This window comes from Taurulus bubalis (genome assembly GCF_910589615.1).
Source record: "Taurulus bubalis genome assembly, chromosome: 17".
Lineage (NCBI taxonomy): Eukaryota > Metazoa > Chordata > Actinopteri > Perciformes > Cottidae > Taurulus > Taurulus bubalis.
In genome coordinates this window covers 6,968,579-6,986,971 of record NC_136605.1, presented here as the reverse complement: position 1 = coordinate 6,986,971, position 18,393 = coordinate 6,968,579, and the positions used below count along the sequence as shown (strand labels likewise).

Here is an 18,393-nt window from a genome sequence, read left to right as displayed (position 1 = left end):
CCACAATTTCGCGCAAAGGCTCATGGGGAAAAGCGTGTATGTCCTGCGTATTTTGGCAAAAGTAATCGATCGCAGATACTTGAATATGAACTGGGCAGTTGTTACGTTTGTAAACAATATAGTCAGTATGTTGTAACAATACATCGACGTACTTAATTAACTTAATGCCCACATTTAATATCAACACACGTTGAGATTAAAATAAATCAATATTGCTTCAGTTCTCGACAGACAGTTTGCCCTCTGACCCAAATCGACTTCCGTAGCCTTCGCTAAAAAGTTCTCTTTCACGCACGCGCTGTGAGTCAGTGTGAGAAAATGGCAGACGTCTCTTTGGATGAAGTGATACGACAGCGCGGTATTAATCTCAAGGCACCAGCTAAACGGTATTACAACTACCAATGCACGGACGAACGTTTTCTTATTGAAGATGGAGCGGCTCGTAGTACCATTTCTAAAAGCATAACGTGAATTGAGAGCTGGTTGTATTTGACGTTAGTTCGTTACCGTAAGCTAATGTTAGCCCATTACAGCCATGAACGCTAGGCTACGCTGTGTGTATTGGCTGTAGGCCTGTATGTGTGAAGCCATTCTTCGTTGGAATTTGTGAAACTGTGGTTAATTACTCAGTCAGACTCGGTTCTTAACCAAACTCATATCCAATAGTCGCGATAACGCGTACGCTCGAAGAGCTGCGACCAGTCTGCTTTTGTTTGTAGCTTCAATCGCAAGGCTTCGTTAGCCAGCGAGCTAATATTTAGGTTGGCAACAAAGCAGATTCATGGTCGCAGTTAATGAACTAGCTAAACTAGGTCAGACCAAAGGTGAAAACGTCTTAATGTTGATTCTCAGAAAGTGGACAAGAAATTATGATCTCATATTTTCTGTTCAAATAGCAGGCCCTCGGTACAGGACATCCATTATATGCGTTCTCCCTGTAAATTGCTGTCTGGAAAAATAATCATTATAGTATTTTAAAGTAGCTTTCCTATTGTAAGTGGACAGTGTTCAAATATTTAACACTTGATTTTTAATTAACTTTAAAATGTGGAATTGACCACTGTGTTCGCGGTCCTGAAAGGTGTTTCATTGATGAACTTAAAGAAACTGTGTTTTTCTTTCAGACCCATGTTCGGACGGAGTGCAGGAGTGCTTAAAGAAACGCCCTCTTCTTTCAGACCCATGTTCGGACGGGGTGCAGGAGTTCTTAAAGAAACACCCTCTTTCAGACCCATGTTCGGACGCGGTACAGGAGTTGGCAAGACTTTTGACGCTCGGCAAAAGATTGGGGCCAATGATGTCAGACAGCGGCTTGGAACAGGTAAACACATTATTGACTCAGAGTGAACGCAAACTCAAGTTTTGTGTTTTAGGGATTAATACTAATTGTATACCTCTGCTGGTCTTCCTTAGGTTTTCAAGTAAAAGATGCCAGAGAGAAGCTGGTTCAGAAGGATGCTCGCTTTAAAATCCGGGGTATGGGTGGAGCAGGTGGAGTGCAGGATGCTCGTCAGATGATTAACTCACGCAAGCAGGTGCAGAATCAGTTCAGCCTCCCTGCGCAGACCACGCAAAAGATGGCAACGGCACACCATCTGCAGAGCCAGGCCCTTGTGCCACAGATACAGATACACGCCAGCAACGATCTTGCCGGCGTGAACTCAAGGCAGTTTAACCCTAATGTACAAGGACTGATTGCAAGGGGCGGCGCAACGCCACAGCTAAGCAATAATAAGAGAATGATGGATGCTCGTGATAGGCTGAGCCTTAAGAGGAGCATTGGAGGGACACAGATTCAGTCAGCTGTTGCACCACCCCTAAAAATAACCAAGACCATCCAGGTGAGGGTCAAATAAGTTGCTCTGTTCTTCAGTGATTAGTGACACTGTGTTATGGTGTGTTATGAGCACATTGACCTGCTTACTGTAATGTTTGATGTTTTTTACAGCAACGTCCAGTAGCACTAGGGATGTCCACTGGATTACGCTCGGCACCAATGGTAGAGCTGTTATTTTTATGTTGATGAAACTATTCCTCTGAAAGCAAAAACAATGTGTCCCTTGTATACAAGCTAAAATTGTAAAACATGTTATTAAAATGGATCTTTTTTCCTCCCATAGTCTCTCTCAAATGACCATGATGGCGCCCATAGTAAACAAATAAAGATCACTACAGCTAATCACATGCTACAATCACGGGTAAGCGCCGCTTCATGACTGCTGACCTGACCGTACTTTCGGTCTGGATCAGCACAGAGGCCGAAACACATCATTATTTTATTGTTTATCCAGTGTCCGTTTCCCGCATTCAATGAATCCCTTCCTTTCTATTCCAGCCGGGTTCATTGGGCTCCACATTCTCCATGTCAGGCCCAATCACCAAGGTGGTTAAAAATGATGCCTACACAGCCCCACGTCCTCCTCCTGTCCCCGTGGCCCCCACCCGGCCCCACACCAATATGGCTGCTGCCCGGTCCTCCGGTGCAGGCTTACAACCGGTCTCCAGGACTCTCCAGCAAAGCACAGCAGAAACCTGCACAGCGGCTCCTGCTCCCCTTAAGGTAAAACCTTCCTCCTTGTTTCTGTCCTGTAGCTCAGTATGCAAGTCTCCTCTGCCTTTTGTAGCTTGTCTACACCTAATATTCTTATTATTCAGGGTGTTTTTTTGAATTTACACTGAGTCAGTGACTTGTCAAATTTAGCCTACTAATGGAAACCAACTAAGTTAAGGTTGATTGATATTTTATAAAGCCAATTATTTAGAAAGAAAGCTTTTACTTCCATTATGCTTCCTTTTTACTGCACTCTTACAGTAAAATATCTGATCCAAATGCTGATGTCCTTTCAGTATTTAGTGTTTACCCCAGTAATTAAGTTTAGGATTTAATAAAAGTATCTGTGTCCGTGTTTTCTCAACACAAAGTTGAATTTCGAGGGTGGCGTTTGAAGTGAAACCCCAATTTATTTTTGTCTGCTGACCACTTCGTTAAGCCTAGTTTATGGTTCTCCGTCAGGTCGACAGCGTACCTGCCGTAGCTACGCCGTCGACGCAGACCCCTACGCCGTAGCCTCACGCGCACCTCCAAAAAATCCTAACTACGCGTCGCGTTGACGCGGACCGCAAGCGCTGTGATTGGTCCGCTCAGAACGTAATTTCCGGCAGTTGCTTTTTCCCAGCCTCGACCGGTTTAGTGGTCGTACAGAGCACCTCCGCAAACGTCTTCTCTGTCGCCTGCGCTTCAACATTTGCAATATAAGCATTTGCTCTTCAATATTGATGAGCTCCAACTTTAATGCAGCCGCTCCAACTTGGTCGCCATTGTTTACTGTGACCGGAATTCGGCTATAACCCCTGTAACCACACAGCCACACAGGCACACCCCCCTGGTGGCATGGCGGTTAATTGCAGAGCAACGCGTTCCCACGACGCAGAATGCTCAACGACGGCGTCACGTCACGATGGCTCAACGATGGCTCTCCGTCACGTCGACGGCGTAGGTACGCCGTCGACGTGACGGAGAGCCATAAACTAGGCTTTATGGTGACAAGAGTGCAATAGCTGTAATTTGAATGATTGGAATGCATAGATTAACAGGCGTGTTAACCTTACCATCATGCTTGCACAACATTTTCTTTTTGTCATTTTCATTTCATATACCTTATGTGGTGTTTTATTTATTTCTAGCCTTTATTTCAGCCTTTCAGTCCCTTGGAGGGGACCAAAATAACAGTGAACAACCTGCACCCCAGAGTCACTGAAGAGGACATAGTTGTGAGTAAATCATACCGATTGTCAATAACTCTTTTGCAATGTTTGATCTTAGTGTCGTAGTGCTATGATGACTCATTTGGTGTGTGTGTGCGCGCTTGTACGCCCCACCTATTTGTCCACAGGAACTGTTCTGTGTGTGCGGGGCCTTGAAGCGAGCACGGCTGGTGAAGGTGGGCGTGGCTGAAGTGGTGTTTGTGCGTAAAGAGGATGCCGTGAGCGCCTACCAGAAGTACAACAATCGCTGCCTGGACGGTGAGTGCCAGTAGCAAGGGCGCACACGTCAAACCCTCTGAGTTTTGGGCTCTGCCTTCTGTTTTGCATGCAGGTCAATGACCACAACAGTGAGTTTGCTGGTTAGGGCCATCATTGTGTATGTTTGTGGAGAAAAGAAACTGATCTTTGTCAAACTGAAGAATAGCCAAGTTAGATGTATTTAGTACCACAGATTGGTAGAGTTTGTGTGTTTTTTTTTCTCATCCTTTCTTGTCGTCCTCCCCTAGGGCAACCCATGAAGTGTAACCTTCATATTCAGGGAAATGTCATCACTTCGGATCAGCCCATTCTATTGTAAGTGAGTCCACAGGGCTCCTTTCCTTTATTCCAAATGACTCTGTTGTTAAATGTGTTTATGTGCACTTTATTTCACCCTACTGACTGAAATTAATGTGGACCATTTACTACTTTTGAGGTTCAAAGAAAAATGACAATGCCTTTATTCATTTTGCAAATACTCAACCGCGACCATTGTCCAACTTAAATGAGCATTTGCGTGTTTGGCATCTATTCAATGTGTCATTGAGCTGCCTTTGATGAAGCAGTTGCTTAAATATGACATTTTATGATTGGATTATTCAGTCTAAGTAATGGGTTTAGTGTTTCCAAACGATCATACAATGCATACTGATGTGAAGTAATAAACTTAGTTTGAAGTAATTAAGTTTAGCTTCCATTTGACGTTGAATACACAAAACAAAAGGATATCCAGATGTCCTGAAAGAGAAGTGTGACTCTGCATATTGTTTTATTCCATTTTGTCATTTGAAATTTTCTCCTTGTCTCCAACAGGAGGCTCAGTGACACGCCAGGCGCAAGCAGCGGCACAAAGAAAGACGGTCTGCCCCCCTCCTTGTCTCGCCCCGCTGGTCAGCGAGCCTCCTCTCAGCCAACTCCAGAGGTGGACCCTCAGACCATCCTCAAAGCTTTGTTCAAGTCCACCACACAGTCCACCTCCACCACTGAGCCCCCCAGCTCACAGGCCACTGCCTTTCGCATCAAGATATAGTCTTGTGTCTCGTGTGAATACACTGTCTGTTTGTTTATAAACATATTGCTTCATTCTCCGTGTTCACATGCAAACTGCAGTTTTTCATCTTGACAGCAGGCAGCCCATGTTCTCTCATAAGAAACCAATTTTTACACATTTGATATACATGACTTCTCTGAAGGGGAAATTCGTGAATACGCAAAATCGTGTTCTTGGTATTGTGGCATCAAATTGTAAACCTGTTTGTTCCTGATATGGACTAGTGGAAGGAAACGTGATGTGATTTGTTGTTTTAATCTAATGTGGTGGCGGATGCCAAATCAAACTGGATGTGTAGGGTTTTCTTTAAATTTGTCAATTCAGTAACGGCCCATTTGGATATGTTGAGTTTTATATATTTTTTTTTAATACTCCAGTTTATCTCCACCCATCCTTGTCTCTCCCCTCAAAAAAAATGGGCATGGAAAATACTTAGAAAAGGAATTGACGGATACTGAGCAGCATTGTCTTTATTGAGAGAAACATCATGTTTACGGCTCTGTATTACCACACAATATGTGCCGTTATGTGCCTCTTTTTGCATTTTCTGTGTCACCATAGAAATAAATTTGAACATAGACCAAACTAAAAGCAGAAGAAACCGTACAGTACATACGAAGTCTATCGGATAAGGCAGGACAATAAAGTTTGTCTATGTAACTTCAACCTGAAAAGAGGTCTTCCTAGCCGAAAACACTGGTGAGTAAATCGACTACAATACCATCATTTCAATGTCATATTACGTTGATATTTAGTTTGTACCATCCTTTTGGCAACCAGATTCTTGTGTGCTCTATTTGCAACTGGTTTTACTTTGAAACAGTACATGTGTAATTCTTCCCTAGTATACATTGCACCTGATTTATGTTCAAAGACTGTAAATTACTTTCTGTTGCTTTCTTGGTATCAGTCAAGAGACTAAAGAGGTCAGATCTGTCTGTGAAATGTTGCCATTAAATATTTAGCTTTGTAGATGTTGTCTGTGACTCGTCTTTCCTGCCTACAATGTGATCATGATGCGTTTCTTTTTTTTGGAGGGCAGCCTTTAGTCTTTCTGAGAACATCAGACCAATAATGAAATTACACATCTTTGCAAATGCTATCAATGTTATTCAAACTTTAAATGTCTGTTTTTATTTACCTGAGCCATGCAATTTAGATGGTTTTCTAATTGCCTTGTGGACAAGTCAAATTACCAAAACTAAAACCAGTCAAAAGTCATACAATTATTTTGATGCTGGAATACTCTAAACCAATCACATTTGTCTTTAGTTATGGTTGTGTTAAAGATGGTAAAGTTAATGTTTGGAATCTATGCAGGACACAAAGTAATAACGTCTGTAGATTTTGTTAATTTCACATTAATGACGAAATGGCTGCGTTGGAAATTGTTTGAAATGTATCACTGGTAAAATAAATATATTTATATATAGTTAAAAATATATAATTTATTTATTATATATATTTAAATGTATTTGAAGAAAAGAAAAAAAAATATATATATATATTGCGTACTTGCTTTGTATTGTACTTCCGGTGTGAAAGGTCACAACAAAATGGCGCCGTCTAGGAAGAAACATGCCAGCAGCCAGGCTTGTATTATTCCTGGAGGATTCACAGGTATTAACTTGACAAAATTACAAATATTCACTCCATCTTTTTGCTCGCATGCGGACTCATCGTCGTCCATTACTCTTTCCTTGTGGTTTTAACGGGGTGGTCGCTGAACGGCTGCCCCGCTCTCGCCTCTTGGGGAGGGATCGCTCGCGTGTTGATTACTGATGCAAGTTACTGTACCGAGGGTCGTGTCTGCTGTTAATGTAGCTTCATGTGTGTTTCCCCCCCGTGTGTCTCTTCGCAGAGCTGTCCTTGCAGTTTAGTTCCCACAGCGTCGCTCAGCACAAGCTGTACCTGAAAGAGCACAAAGTGCGAGCAGAGAAGAGCTCGCACAGACCGCTGGACCGGACCTTGTTTGTGCTCAACGTGCCCCCGTACTGCTCAGAGGTACGGCATCTGCCCCAGCTTGTCTGGTCTGGAGGATTTGTCAGTGATGACGTCAGCTGTTTTAATCATTCATGTCATTTTTGGGGGTTTCAGGGTGTCTTCAGAGAGCTGTTCTCGCAGTTTGGCTGTGTTCAGTCCGTGGAGCTGAGGGACCACCCGGGCTCCGACCGGGAGTCTGGACCCGCGCTGTCCAGGCTCTTCAAGCCCATGAAGAAACAGGTGAGCCCAACTGTCCCATGCGCGCGTTACGTGCAGTCTATTCCAGTGAAGTCATTCATCTCACCTCTTATGTCTCCGCCGGTCCCCCTGCAGGGCTTCAAAGTGGGCTACGTGGTGTTCCAGGCCGCCTCCAGTATATCTGCAGCCAAATCGCACCCGCACAACGTGCCTCTGGTGGTCTGCACAGAGGAGCGGCAAGTGAAGACAGGCGCGCAGAGTGAGTGAGGCCACGGGGATGCATTCATTTCTTTTAATGCGGTGTCGATGTGAGCCAGATCCTTGTTGATCATGTCAGGCTTTTGACACTTGTTTTTCTTTTCTTTACGCCAGAATGGATTCAGCAGTACAGCAGTTCTTTTAGTCAGCCAGAAAAATTGCAGGAAATAGTGGACTCCTTCATGGAAGGCTACGACAAGCGGAAAGAGGAGGTGAGACTCGCACGGCGCCTTTTTCCGGCATCACGCGCCCGTCTAGTCCGTTGTGACCGCAACGTACATTTTTTATTCGTTACAGGAAGCAAACAGGCAGCAGGAGGCGGCAGCGCAGCAGCAGGATGATGAAGAGGGCTGGGTGAAAGTCACAAGGGGTCCCAAGGGTGCCAAGGGCCGCCCCCACAGCGAGGCGGCCAACCAGAGGACTCTGCAGAAAGAGATTAGGAAGAAGAAGAGGAAGGAGCTCATGAACTTCTACACCTGGCAGCACAGAAACACACAGAAAGAACGTGAGTTCTCAGTGAAGTTCGTTCTTCATCTGCAGGCTAGAGTTGGTCCTTGGAGGGTGAAGGAAATGGAAGCGGTCTGGCTTTGTGAAACACCTTTTATTATGGCTCACATAACATGTTTCTTTTCTTCTTCTTTTTCCAGATATTGCTGAACTAAGGAAAAAGTTTGAGGAGGATAAAAACAGAATAGCGCTGCTGAGGGCACAGAGAAAGTTCAAACCTTACTGAGTCGACAACTCGGACTACTTCCATTCCTCATTTCACTGCTTTTGAGCTACATTGTAACCCTGAACTTTTTTTTTTATGTCAATAAACTTGTTCTGACACACATTTTCATCATTATTTAATTGCTAGCACCTCAGATATTTGGATAATCATTCATGTTGGTAGAATAAAGTATTTGATTCAAAGGGGGACATACAGGACAAAATGCAAATTCTTCATAAAATATTAATCAAAAACAATCTTGTGGAACCATTCAAACATTTTTTGGCCTCGATTAAAGAAAACATGAAAGCAGCCATAATGAACGACAACAGCTCTGTACTTCCTGATAAATCAAAATGAAATACAAAAACACTTGTCAGACCACGGAAAGTTTTATTTAGATAGTTAGTCAACTTGTGCTTCCATGACCTGCGGCGCTTCTGGCGTCGGCCGCCTCCCAATGCTCGACAATAGAGTTAACACCAGGATCAAGACCAGGCCCGCACTGACACCAGAGAGAATATACACCGTCATCTGAAACACTGAGCAAAGAAGGGGGGGGGAAGAAAAAAAACCTAGAAATTCGACAATTGCCATCGTCTTATTACAGGCAGACTGTGGACTTACTCGTCTGCCGTGTCACACACTGGTTGTCCTCCAGTTCGGTGCCGTTCTGTCCCAGCAGCAGCGGCCCCAAAGAGACCAGCTGGACCTGGTCGTACTGAGTCGTGGCCTCTCTCCTCTGCCTCTCACCCTCGGATGCTGTGGGAAGAGAGGCGGGAGTCGACCACATATACACGGCTCATACAAATGGACGAGAAGGAAAAAACACTGTAATATACTCACGAACGATAGTGCATGGCTGTGCACACTCTACGCCTTTTGTGCAGAGTTCCACCCAACAGTATAAGTACATCTAAGAGAGATTACACACAGACACATTTGCAGAGATGCACTTTATTCAATTGAAAATATGTGGATGCGATAACCTTACTTCCTCCACACTCGGCTGGCCTGTACGAGGGTCCAAGAAGGCAAAGGTCTTGACATCAAACCTCCTGAATTGGGAGAGGGCGGTGGTCTCCCCGTGGTCACTCACATGGATGGAGCTGCTTCTGTTATCCAAAGGGTTGGGGCATCTATCCAGGAGGAGAAAACATGTGTAAGTTGTCTAGTCGCCTATATGCACAGAAGCGAAACATGGTCTCAGGCCGCTGCTGTATTGAAGTCCACCTTACCCGTCCTGGAGAAGCCGCCACACGGAGTGTCGAGACACAGGGTAGGCAAAGCAGTCCCGCATACGCAGGGAGAGCGTGAGGTCCGGGGACGGCTGGGCGATCGAGACCTCCACATACACAACCTTGCGCAGCGGAAAGGCGATTGGGAACTGGTCCTCAGGAAAGAAGGAAGTGAAGGATGCGTCTAGGAAGAGGTAATCACAAAGGCTTAGCTCTAAAAAGGAAATGACAACGCGACGAGGGGGCGTCACAAGCTGCGCTCCGTTTTTCATTACCTGTGGCTATTCTCATCTGCACCCTCATGGTTCCCAGTGCAATCACAGGCGGCGGGTTGGTCACCGCCAAGGAGGGCCGCTGGTCTGCAGTGCGGTTTACAGCCGGCTCTTCAAATTCACACTGGACATGGACACTAAAGACCGCCAGACTCATTAACATGTCGACGCCGGTGTTCCGTTCTCACCTGTGATCACTCCGCCCGAGGCATCCGCTTTGACAGAAGAGCCAAAAAACAACTCACCGATATGTATAATTTTGGGTTCCATTTTCCATCTGTAGTCCCTCCACTTCCACCTCGTAGATCTTCACGTCTCCATCTACCTAAAAGCAGGGGCGGAGAAAGAGAGGATTCAGACTTGAGCAAACTTCGTGCAGTGGAATCAAGCTTTTGATGGCGTGCGATATAATTCAGAGTGGAACAATATTCCAACTCGAAATCAAAACTCCTGACGAGTAGCATTGCCTTCATCTTTGCACCACAGTCCATGATTCCGATCTTGAAGATGGCCTCGTCTGGTGTGGTGGCCGCAGGGGAACACTGCGGCTGACCGTTGACTGTGAGGCCGCTGGGATCGAGCGGCCGGTCTGCGTCTGTGGACTTCACTGAGAACACAACGTTGCCATCCAGAGAGCAGGCTGCAACACACCGGAACATGAGTCACTTACAAACCAAACACGTCGAACCTGAACGTTTGACCTCATCACTAAAAAATAAAAATCCCCTCAATGTTTGCATGATGATCCTACCGTTGAGTTTGTAGTAGCAGGTTAATTTGCGCGCGTCATAGCAGCATCCCAGTTTGGAGCAGGCGTCCCGAGAAATGCTTCGGGGGCCGCAGTCCAGCTGTAGAGCTCCTTCAGTGTCACAGTTCCCCGGTAACGCTGGAGAAGAGCTGTGCAGTAAGTGTCCCAAACAGACACGGTAAAGTGTGCCCAAACCTTCTCTGTATGGCCAACGACAGGCTGCGTCACCCAGTGGCATCACTTGGACTACTTTTCGGACTATTTTTTTTCATTCTTTTCTTTCCTCTTCTTTTCTTTTACACTCCCCTGCACACTTCATATTTAAACACTCATGCCACTTAACATACACTTACATTAACGCTATCTGTTTGTCTGAGCACTTTATCTTTGTCTTATACTTATTCCTCGTTTGTGTGAACATTCCTGGCAGATAAACAGTTTCTGATTGGGCCGAAAATTAATTATTCAGAACTCTTGACCAGGCTCCAAAGGAAAATGAGCCGGTTTAAGTTTTGATTGATGAAAACAGGTATAAAAACAATGAGCACCGGCTACAGATATAGAAGACATAACTGTGTCAAGAGGCCGGTTGCGCTCATCGGTCTCCACTCACGTGTTGGGAGAAGTCGAGTCCTCTCACTTGGTATCTCGGTTAGAGGACAGCTGATATGTACCCTCAGCCATCGATCCCCTCCCAGCAGCTGCACCTGCAGGGGGACGACCACGTTGCTGCCCTGTGGATCAAAGGTCATTATGGAGGAGCCATGCACACTTTTTTGCATTTACACGCGAGCACAAAAACACAAAGGGAATGTGTGTATTCCCCTTCTGTGGACAGAACATGGGACTCATATTGAAGACTTTTATGTAGACACATTTCCAATTTCCATGAATTTGTTATTGTTGTCTACAGATATATTTATTTCTTACTGATATTATGGGGAAGGTGCTGCAATTGTTCACACAATGTTCAGCCCCCCTCCACACTAAATATAATCAAGTCCCTTATTTTACCTTAATCTGTGTATAGCAGCCATCATATCTGCTGAAGAAGGAGAGGTTCTGGTTTTTCTCTCTGCCCAGTTTCAATCCACATAACACATCAGATTGAAGCACTGGTATAAAGGCCCCTGTTGTGTCTAAGAAAACAAAGTATATTATTACTGCTGATGGATCCAATGCAAATGTTGAGAGCCTTTTGGGGGATTATTAAACAATTTGAATGAGCGCTTACTGAAAACCATTTCCAACCACGTTTGTCATCTCAAGTGGTTGGAAATATAGAATTCGCCAACAGATCTCACCTTTAACATGTATATTACTTTTGACCAGAGGGCCAAACACGGCTCGTATCCTCTCGTGAGAGCAGGTGACTTTGGGCATGGCGAGCTGCGCAGGTGTTTTCTCCCCCTGGACGGCTGAGAAACAGCAGTTTTGCGCCAAAACGGCGACAACCAAAGCCATCAAAAAGCGGTTTGCACAGTGAGAAATCATTTCACAGTTTTGCGATCAGAAATAAACCACGTGCCTCATTTGACGCGAGGAAGGGGCCACGTGACTTCTGTTAATTAGAGTTAATCAGTTTGAAGCCTGCGTCCTCCTCTTGCCAACGCACGAGGGCTTCACCACGTGTAGGTATGTACTTGTTGTCATTCATGTAATAATAATAATAAAAAAAATAAAAAGAGGTTGAAATGATGTCACAGTTGTCCACCATGTGCCCCCTGCGGGCTTAAAGCTGCGTTGAAAAGTAGGTCAGACTGAGCTGGGAATTGATAGAAAGGTCAGTGTTTAAATAATACATATCATGACGAGCATGTATCCTCAGGGAGCCATTAAATGAACTCATTGCGTAACTCAAAGGTCTCGTCAACCTCTCTCCCTCTCCCCGTGGCAGTGCTTGTACCCATCTAATAATTATTACATGCACAATTTTAAACCTTTTATTCACTGCTGCATGATATTGGATTTGACTTCCAATTGACTGCATATCAATCCTAGAAAAACTTTATTAATCCCCAGTGGGGATACTCATTTGTCACCAAAGGTCTGACTCATACAGACAACAACAGACAAAGTTCACAGCAAACAAGAGACAAATTACAAAGAACAAACACCCAAAAATGTCATACGAAACAAGACACATGTCCGACATCAGAAAAGATACTAAATCTAAAAACGTACGGGCTTTCATTGACTTATTAAAGCATATTTATTCCATTTTAATGATGAGATTCTGCCTTTTAATATATATTTATTACATTATCAAAGATCATGAGTTTCTCTACAACAGTGATGCCGGAGGACACGGACAACTTGAACTGGACCAAACTATTTACGAACTCTAAAACTCTTATCAGAAGTCGAACGGTGAACAAAAGTGTGCACGTTTTCACGGCTCGTGAGTCTGTGTGCTGTCGAATCGATGGTGTTGATCACGAGTTGGTGAAACTGTGCCGTGGCCGTGACGTAACGGCCGTGACGTATGCGAGGCGTCCCCGTCGTTGCTGACGACCAGCAGCAGACTTCCAGCACGGAGAGCAGGCGAGAACGAGACGTCTCCCAAACATGGCTCTGAACCGGAATCATTCGCAAAACGGCGGCGTCCTGATCAACAACGGAGAAAGGTACGCGTGTTATTATGGCGTCCGCTGTGTTTGTTATATCAACTTGCCGGCTGTCGCCTCTCTCTCGTTGTTTTGTTTACCTTCTTCTTCACGGTGCGTAGTCAACGGAATGCTACCCGTCGGCTAGCCTCCCGCTAGCTGGCCTGGTTAGCAGAGTTAGCTCACACGTCCGTTTCTATTGTTGACGTTTGTGTTCGCTGTGTCGGTCGTATTTCGGGAGCATTTATAATATGGTGTTTACTGTATATGAGACTTGGGTTATATGATATCTCTAGTAGCCGACTTTGTGGCCTCTGCGTATTGGTTTAGCTAGCTGTTGAGCAAGATGGCTAACTCGTAACGTTAGCCAATCAAAACAGGAAGTAGCTTTCGACTGGACGTTGACACAAGTTGTTTGATAGCTTGTGTAAAGTGGGTTAGCGGCACCGTGTTAAATGCAGTGGGTTCAAACTGTTCTCCGTGCCCATTAATACTCTGTAAGGTATTTGCTGCAACAGGTTAATTTATATTTTCTCACCTGCTGCTTCTTTCCCCAGTGTTTTGAGGGAGTGTACCAACGTGGAGCTGTCATTCAGTGATGTCAGCGGCAAGACGGACCTGCTCAGGGGGACCAAGAAGGGCACCATTTACCTCACGCCATACAGGGTACAGCCAGAATGAAACCCGCTGTATTAAATTGTAGTAAAGCTGTCTTTGTGATTGTAAATGTGGCAGTGTTCACATTCCTATACATCCTGTGGTAACTCTCCCCAAACATGCTCTTCTCTCTTCCCCTCATCCGCTGGCTTAGTTGATGTTTGTGTCCAGTAACACCAAGGATTGCTTGGGTTCAGCCATGTTCCCCTATTATCTGATGAAGGGCTGCAGCATCGAGCAGCCGGTCTTTGCAGCAAACTACATTAAAGGGACGGTGTCGGCTGAGCCTGATGGTAGGTGGACTTTTCTTTCTTTCTTTTCTTTTAACCAGTATGATTCTGTGTTTGTTCTAAATCTTGTTGTGTCTCTCATCAGGTGGCTGGGATGGCCAGGCCCATTTCAAGATGTCCTTCCCCAGTGGAGGGGCCATAGACGTGGGACAGCATCTCTTCAAACTGGCCACAAATGGTTTGTATGCTAGTTTCCTTAATCACTGCGTACCTCGTTTTATGATGACAGATATTCGTTGAATGCGCCTGAATAGTATTTAAATCCTGCACCAAAGTAGCAACATTGTAAAAATACAACTGTAAAAGTTCAAATCTTAACAGTAGAGAATTATAAGCAATCGATGTACTCAAGGTCAGCCCAAAAGAGTCTTTACAGTAAAGTGAACATAATGCTTAGAAAGTCCTGTTTATTTGACACCCTTTTCTCTTGCTGTATTTCAGCTTCTCGCGCCGCACCCGCACAAAACGGTGCTGCCTCTCACGGCTATCCATCACCTGGAATGATGAATGGCTACGGCCCACCTCCAGCTGCTCCTCCCGCATATCCTTACCCATCCCCTCCCCAGCAGAATGGATTCTACCAGGGCCCCACCCCTGCTGCTGGAAACATGGGCTACCCTCATCCAACAGCTGCTGCAGGTACAGCATCCACTACTTTGTGATGTGACATTTGTATGCGAATTTTAAGGTGTTCACTTTTTGGGATACACTTACAATCGTAAATTAATTAAATAATCTTAACTCAATGTCCACTTGATTTCTTTCACTCTTTTGGTTTTTCGTTCTTTCACTTTCACAGTCAATACCTTTCTTTATCTAGAAAAAGTCAGTGTACATACTCTTAAGATGTGTGTGTGTGTGCATACTGTCATATTGTCCTTTAGCCTGCTTATGCAGTGCACACACACTTTTATATTTCTATCCACGTTTTTCATAAAATATCCTCAATGCACATAAGTAAAAGAACCTTGAGGCACAATGCTGCCATTTCTCTTTCTGAGAGAGTTTGTATTTCCCTTGTTTGTCATGTGTTTTTTGACTTTGCTGTAATTACTCACAAAGACTGTAACCTCCTTTTGATCTTGAAACATTGTCTCTTTTTTCCCCCTGTTGTCTTCTGTGTTCCAGGAATGTACCCATCTGGATTTGACTACATGGCCCCACCTCCACCCTACCCAGGGCCACCCCAAAATTGGACTGCACCCCCCCAGAACTGGGCAGCAGCAGCAGCGGCACCACCACCACCTCCTCCAGGTCTATTTAGCTCCCTCTCTCTCATCTCACTCTCTCCTTTATTTTTCCTCTCTGTAAGTCTGTGTCACTGCACCCGTCAGATCTGATCCGTCTGCCTCAAAGTGAATCACTTCGGAGCACGCCACCCAAAAAAAAGTGGGCTGATGTCTCATCTGCTTCACATCAAAATTCCAAAGGATAAACAATCTCCCCTCTACCTCCACGTACTATTTTTCTAACACCTTGTGTATTTCAGTGAAAACGGTCTCACCTGTGCTCTTAGTGCACTGTGTGAAAACGTCTGTTTGGTTTGTTGCTATTTTAAGAAGAGCTTGAAGGACGATAGCCTCAGGGTGCGCCTGTAGATTTGGTCTCAATGATTCCTGGAGCTGTCAGTTGTTGTGCTTCATATTACTAATACTCTGCTCCTTGCATCATGTCCCCTTTCATTGTTTGGAGCTTCAGCGTCTGCTCCTAAATATGTTCGGCATTCATCACTCTCTGTCTTTTGTCACTACTCATTTGCATGCACAGGTAACTCCAAGGCGGCGGAAGCAGCTGGCAATGCGTATTACAATCCCAGCAATCCACACAATGTCTACATGCCCATGGTGAGGCCCTCCCCAGTTGAAGTTGGGTGGAAATTACATATTTAATGTCTCTTTTACCATGTTTGTTTAAATTTCTTTTATTCCCACACAGGAGCGGCCTCCACCATATGCTCCGTATCCAAACTCTCCTGAGAAGAAAAGTAACTGAAGCTCGGGCGCCCTCACTTCAATGACACTCCTCTCTCGCTTCCTCTGTATCTTCAATAAATTCTAAAGCAGGGAGCGATGAGGATACAGTACCTACTCCATTGTAGAATACAAAAAGGAAATGCAACTAATAGGAGGGGGTTCAAAGATGTCAGTGATAATTCACCAATTAATTAATGATATTTTGGATACAGGAATAGCATACAAAGCAATTACATCTTTTAAATACCGTTCTTGTTTCTACTTAAGTTCATTTAAAAGGATCGACAACTTGTAACTCTAGCTAGACTCATCATTATTAACATTCTTAATGATTTATTTCTATCTAATTCTCTACCACGTAGGCAAGGGCACCTAAACTGTCCTTGTGAAGAGCTGAAAGGAGGAGGCAGTATGCGGAATGTATTTTAAAGACCGATTTTATTACCAAAACATTTTTTGGCAATTTCTTGATTGCAGTTCCTGTAGTTCTTAACAATAGCTACTCTTATTATAAAAGGTAAAGTATTTTTGCAGTTTCATTGAAGGTGCCGTGTGTATTTCCTATACAGTTTTGCGTTGTTCTCCATATCCAAAACCAGAACTGGGTTGAATCGTGTTTAGTGATACAGTATCTGACCTACTACGAGTAGCAAGAATAGCGAGTTCAGGTTTCCCTTTCATATATCCAGTGTGATCCTGCACTACATCAGTTACATTACAGTCCGAGTGATTCCATTCATTGTATGACCCAAATCTCCCCGTCTCCATCACAATATGATATTGTGTAGAGTTTTTTTGTTATGAAAAGGAACAGTGCATTGTTTGGGGGAGAAAAAAAAGGGGATCAGATAAGAGTTCTGATGTAACACGTCTCCAGGATGTATGTGCAATAATTCAACCTCTCAAAATAAGGTTAAAGGTGACAAGCTGGGGGTTACCTGAATCACCCCGTGCTTCTATTGTATTCATGTATGCAACGCCGAGCTGAAACCTGTACTCTCGTGTGTAATTACACTAGTCTGGGGTTACAGGACCACAGAGTTATATTAAGGGCCCATCAGGGTTTGGCCTGCTGTTGAAACTTCTGAATGCAAACCCTTTATTCCTGATTTAAAGTGGGCTGAGGAGCCAACCGGCGTTGGAATCGCATCAATTAACAACTGTTTGAAGGACTATTTGCACACAGTTGAAGTGGATAGAGGATGTTTTTTTTGTTTGTCCAATTAATCCAATGTCTGTACATTAATATCTCTTTTGCAGTTCTTATTCCTTTTGCTGAATTTGTCTGTCAATTAAAATCTAATAAATAAGTCATTTATTGAATTTAGATGTTTGTCATTTGTCTGATCTTACATTTTAAACTCAACGTCTTAAATTTAAATTGCTCTAATCCTGAATTTAAATATCTAATTGCCATTTGCTGAATTCTGGCTGCATACATCCAGGAATACTTGTGTTCGATCATTGCATCCATGTAACTGCACCCCTTAAAGTGAAATGTTTTCATGCATCACGTTGCTCTGGTACTTAGATTATCTGCTCAATGCTGTCTTTAGTTTGGGCCATTCCATTAAAGTGTGACCAATTCTGATATCCTTCCAAGAGATGTGAAACTACACATCTACACCTGTTGTATATCTTGAACTACTGTCCCTGACAGCGTTTCACACAATTAAAAAAAACCCAACTAGAATTGTCTGCACTCTTACTGAATAATATATTTATTATGTTGAGAAGCACTATTATACCTGAACATTATATTCACTCATTACAGAAAACCCCACAGTACAGATGTATCAAATAACACCGTTTCAAGAGTCAGAATAAATAAAGATGGCATCGTCATGCACTAAAACACAAAATATTCACTACACACAAATGCATGTATCAACACATAATCATAAACACACATAGCTAGCTAGCTTCCACCCATCTGTCCTCTCGCTAATTCATAAAGACTAGTTCTACTTTATGGCTGTTTCTTCCCAGTTCCTTACTCTGGGAAAAGGTGTGCTTTTTTACTACCATGTAAATAATCTCAATTATATACATTTCTCTGTAGGCGTCACTGAATAGTAAACTAGATTAAGATGTACAAAACCCTACTGTGTGTTCTTTCGGGAGCTCTACGGGGACTTTATCAAACCTTTAGGACAAACATTTACTTCTAAAAGGAAAAGTCAATCAAGTTGTATTTGAATACAGACTACATCAGATTATTCACTGAGTTACTTGGATAACTTTCTGTTTCACACCTGGTATCTAAAGGGTAGTTTCCTTGAGATCTATTTTCAACTCGTTCAGATGAAAACCTCTGACATTTGTCGTGAAGCCTTTAATCACTCTCGTTACGCCTTGTTTCAGAGCTACAAGGGCTTTTGTTT

At 43.8% G+C, this 18,393-nt stretch overlaps 3 protein-coding genes and 1 pseudogene across 4 annotated transcripts; 3 read left to right on the top strand and 1 right to left on the bottom strand.

Moving 5' to 3' along the window:
• The first annotated feature begins 1,215 nt into the window (after positions 1-1,215).
• Positions 1,216-6,046, top strand: poldip3 (polymerase (DNA-directed), delta interacting protein 3). Its single transcript, XM_079233001.1, has 9 exons — positions 1,216-1,321; positions 1,414-1,841; positions 1,949-1,999; positions 2,121-2,198; positions 2,336-2,560; positions 3,685-3,771; positions 3,894-4,023; positions 4,272-4,338; positions 4,837-6,046. Exons 1-9 carry the CDS (start codon positions 1,234-1,236, stop codon positions 5,051-5,053), a joined length of 1,371 nt encoding a protein of 456 aa, XP_079089127.1. The 5' UTR covers positions 1,216-1,233; the 3' UTR covers positions 5,054-6,046.
• A 584-nt stretch (positions 6,047-6,630) lies between these two features.
• rrp7a (ribosomal RNA processing 7 homolog A) lies at positions 6,631-8,340 on the top strand (the record flags this gene model as incomplete). The annotated part of the gene is made up of 7 exons (XM_079232736.1): positions 6,631-6,694; positions 6,936-7,078; positions 7,172-7,297; positions 7,391-7,514; positions 7,628-7,725; positions 7,811-8,018; positions 8,161-8,340. 7 exons carry the CDS (start codon positions 6,631-6,633, stop codon positions 8,244-8,246), a joined length of 849 nt encoding a protein of 282 aa, XP_079088862.1. The 3' UTR covers positions 8,247-8,340.
• Positions 8,341-8,826: 486 nt separating this feature from the next.
• On the bottom strand, positions 8,827-12,016 carry LOC306750147 (zona pellucida sperm-binding protein 4-like; annotated as a pseudogene). The gene is made up of 11 exons: positions 11,788-12,016; positions 11,498-11,622; positions 11,124-11,217; positions 10,487-10,621; positions 10,203-10,375; positions 9,981-10,060; positions 9,739-9,872; positions 9,464-9,647; positions 9,220-9,364; positions 9,072-9,141; positions 8,827-8,987 (listed from the first exon to the last, which is right to left on the bottom strand). The product of its transcript is annotated as a zona pellucida sperm-binding protein 4-like (transcript).
• An 841-nt stretch (positions 12,017-12,857) lies between these two features.
• wbp2nl (WBP2 N-terminal like) lies at positions 12,858-17,332 on the top strand. The gene is made up of 8 exons (XM_079233845.1): positions 12,858-13,110; positions 13,647-13,755; positions 13,901-14,039; positions 14,122-14,214; positions 14,478-14,675; positions 15,165-15,290; positions 15,804-15,880; positions 15,972-17,332. The coding sequence occupies exons 1-8, from the start codon at positions 13,052-13,054 to the stop codon at positions 16,026-16,028; spliced, it is 858 nt and encodes a 285-aa protein (XP_079089971.1). The 5' UTR covers positions 12,858-13,051; the 3' UTR covers positions 16,029-17,332.
• Positions 17,333-18,393: the final 1,061 nt, after the last annotated feature.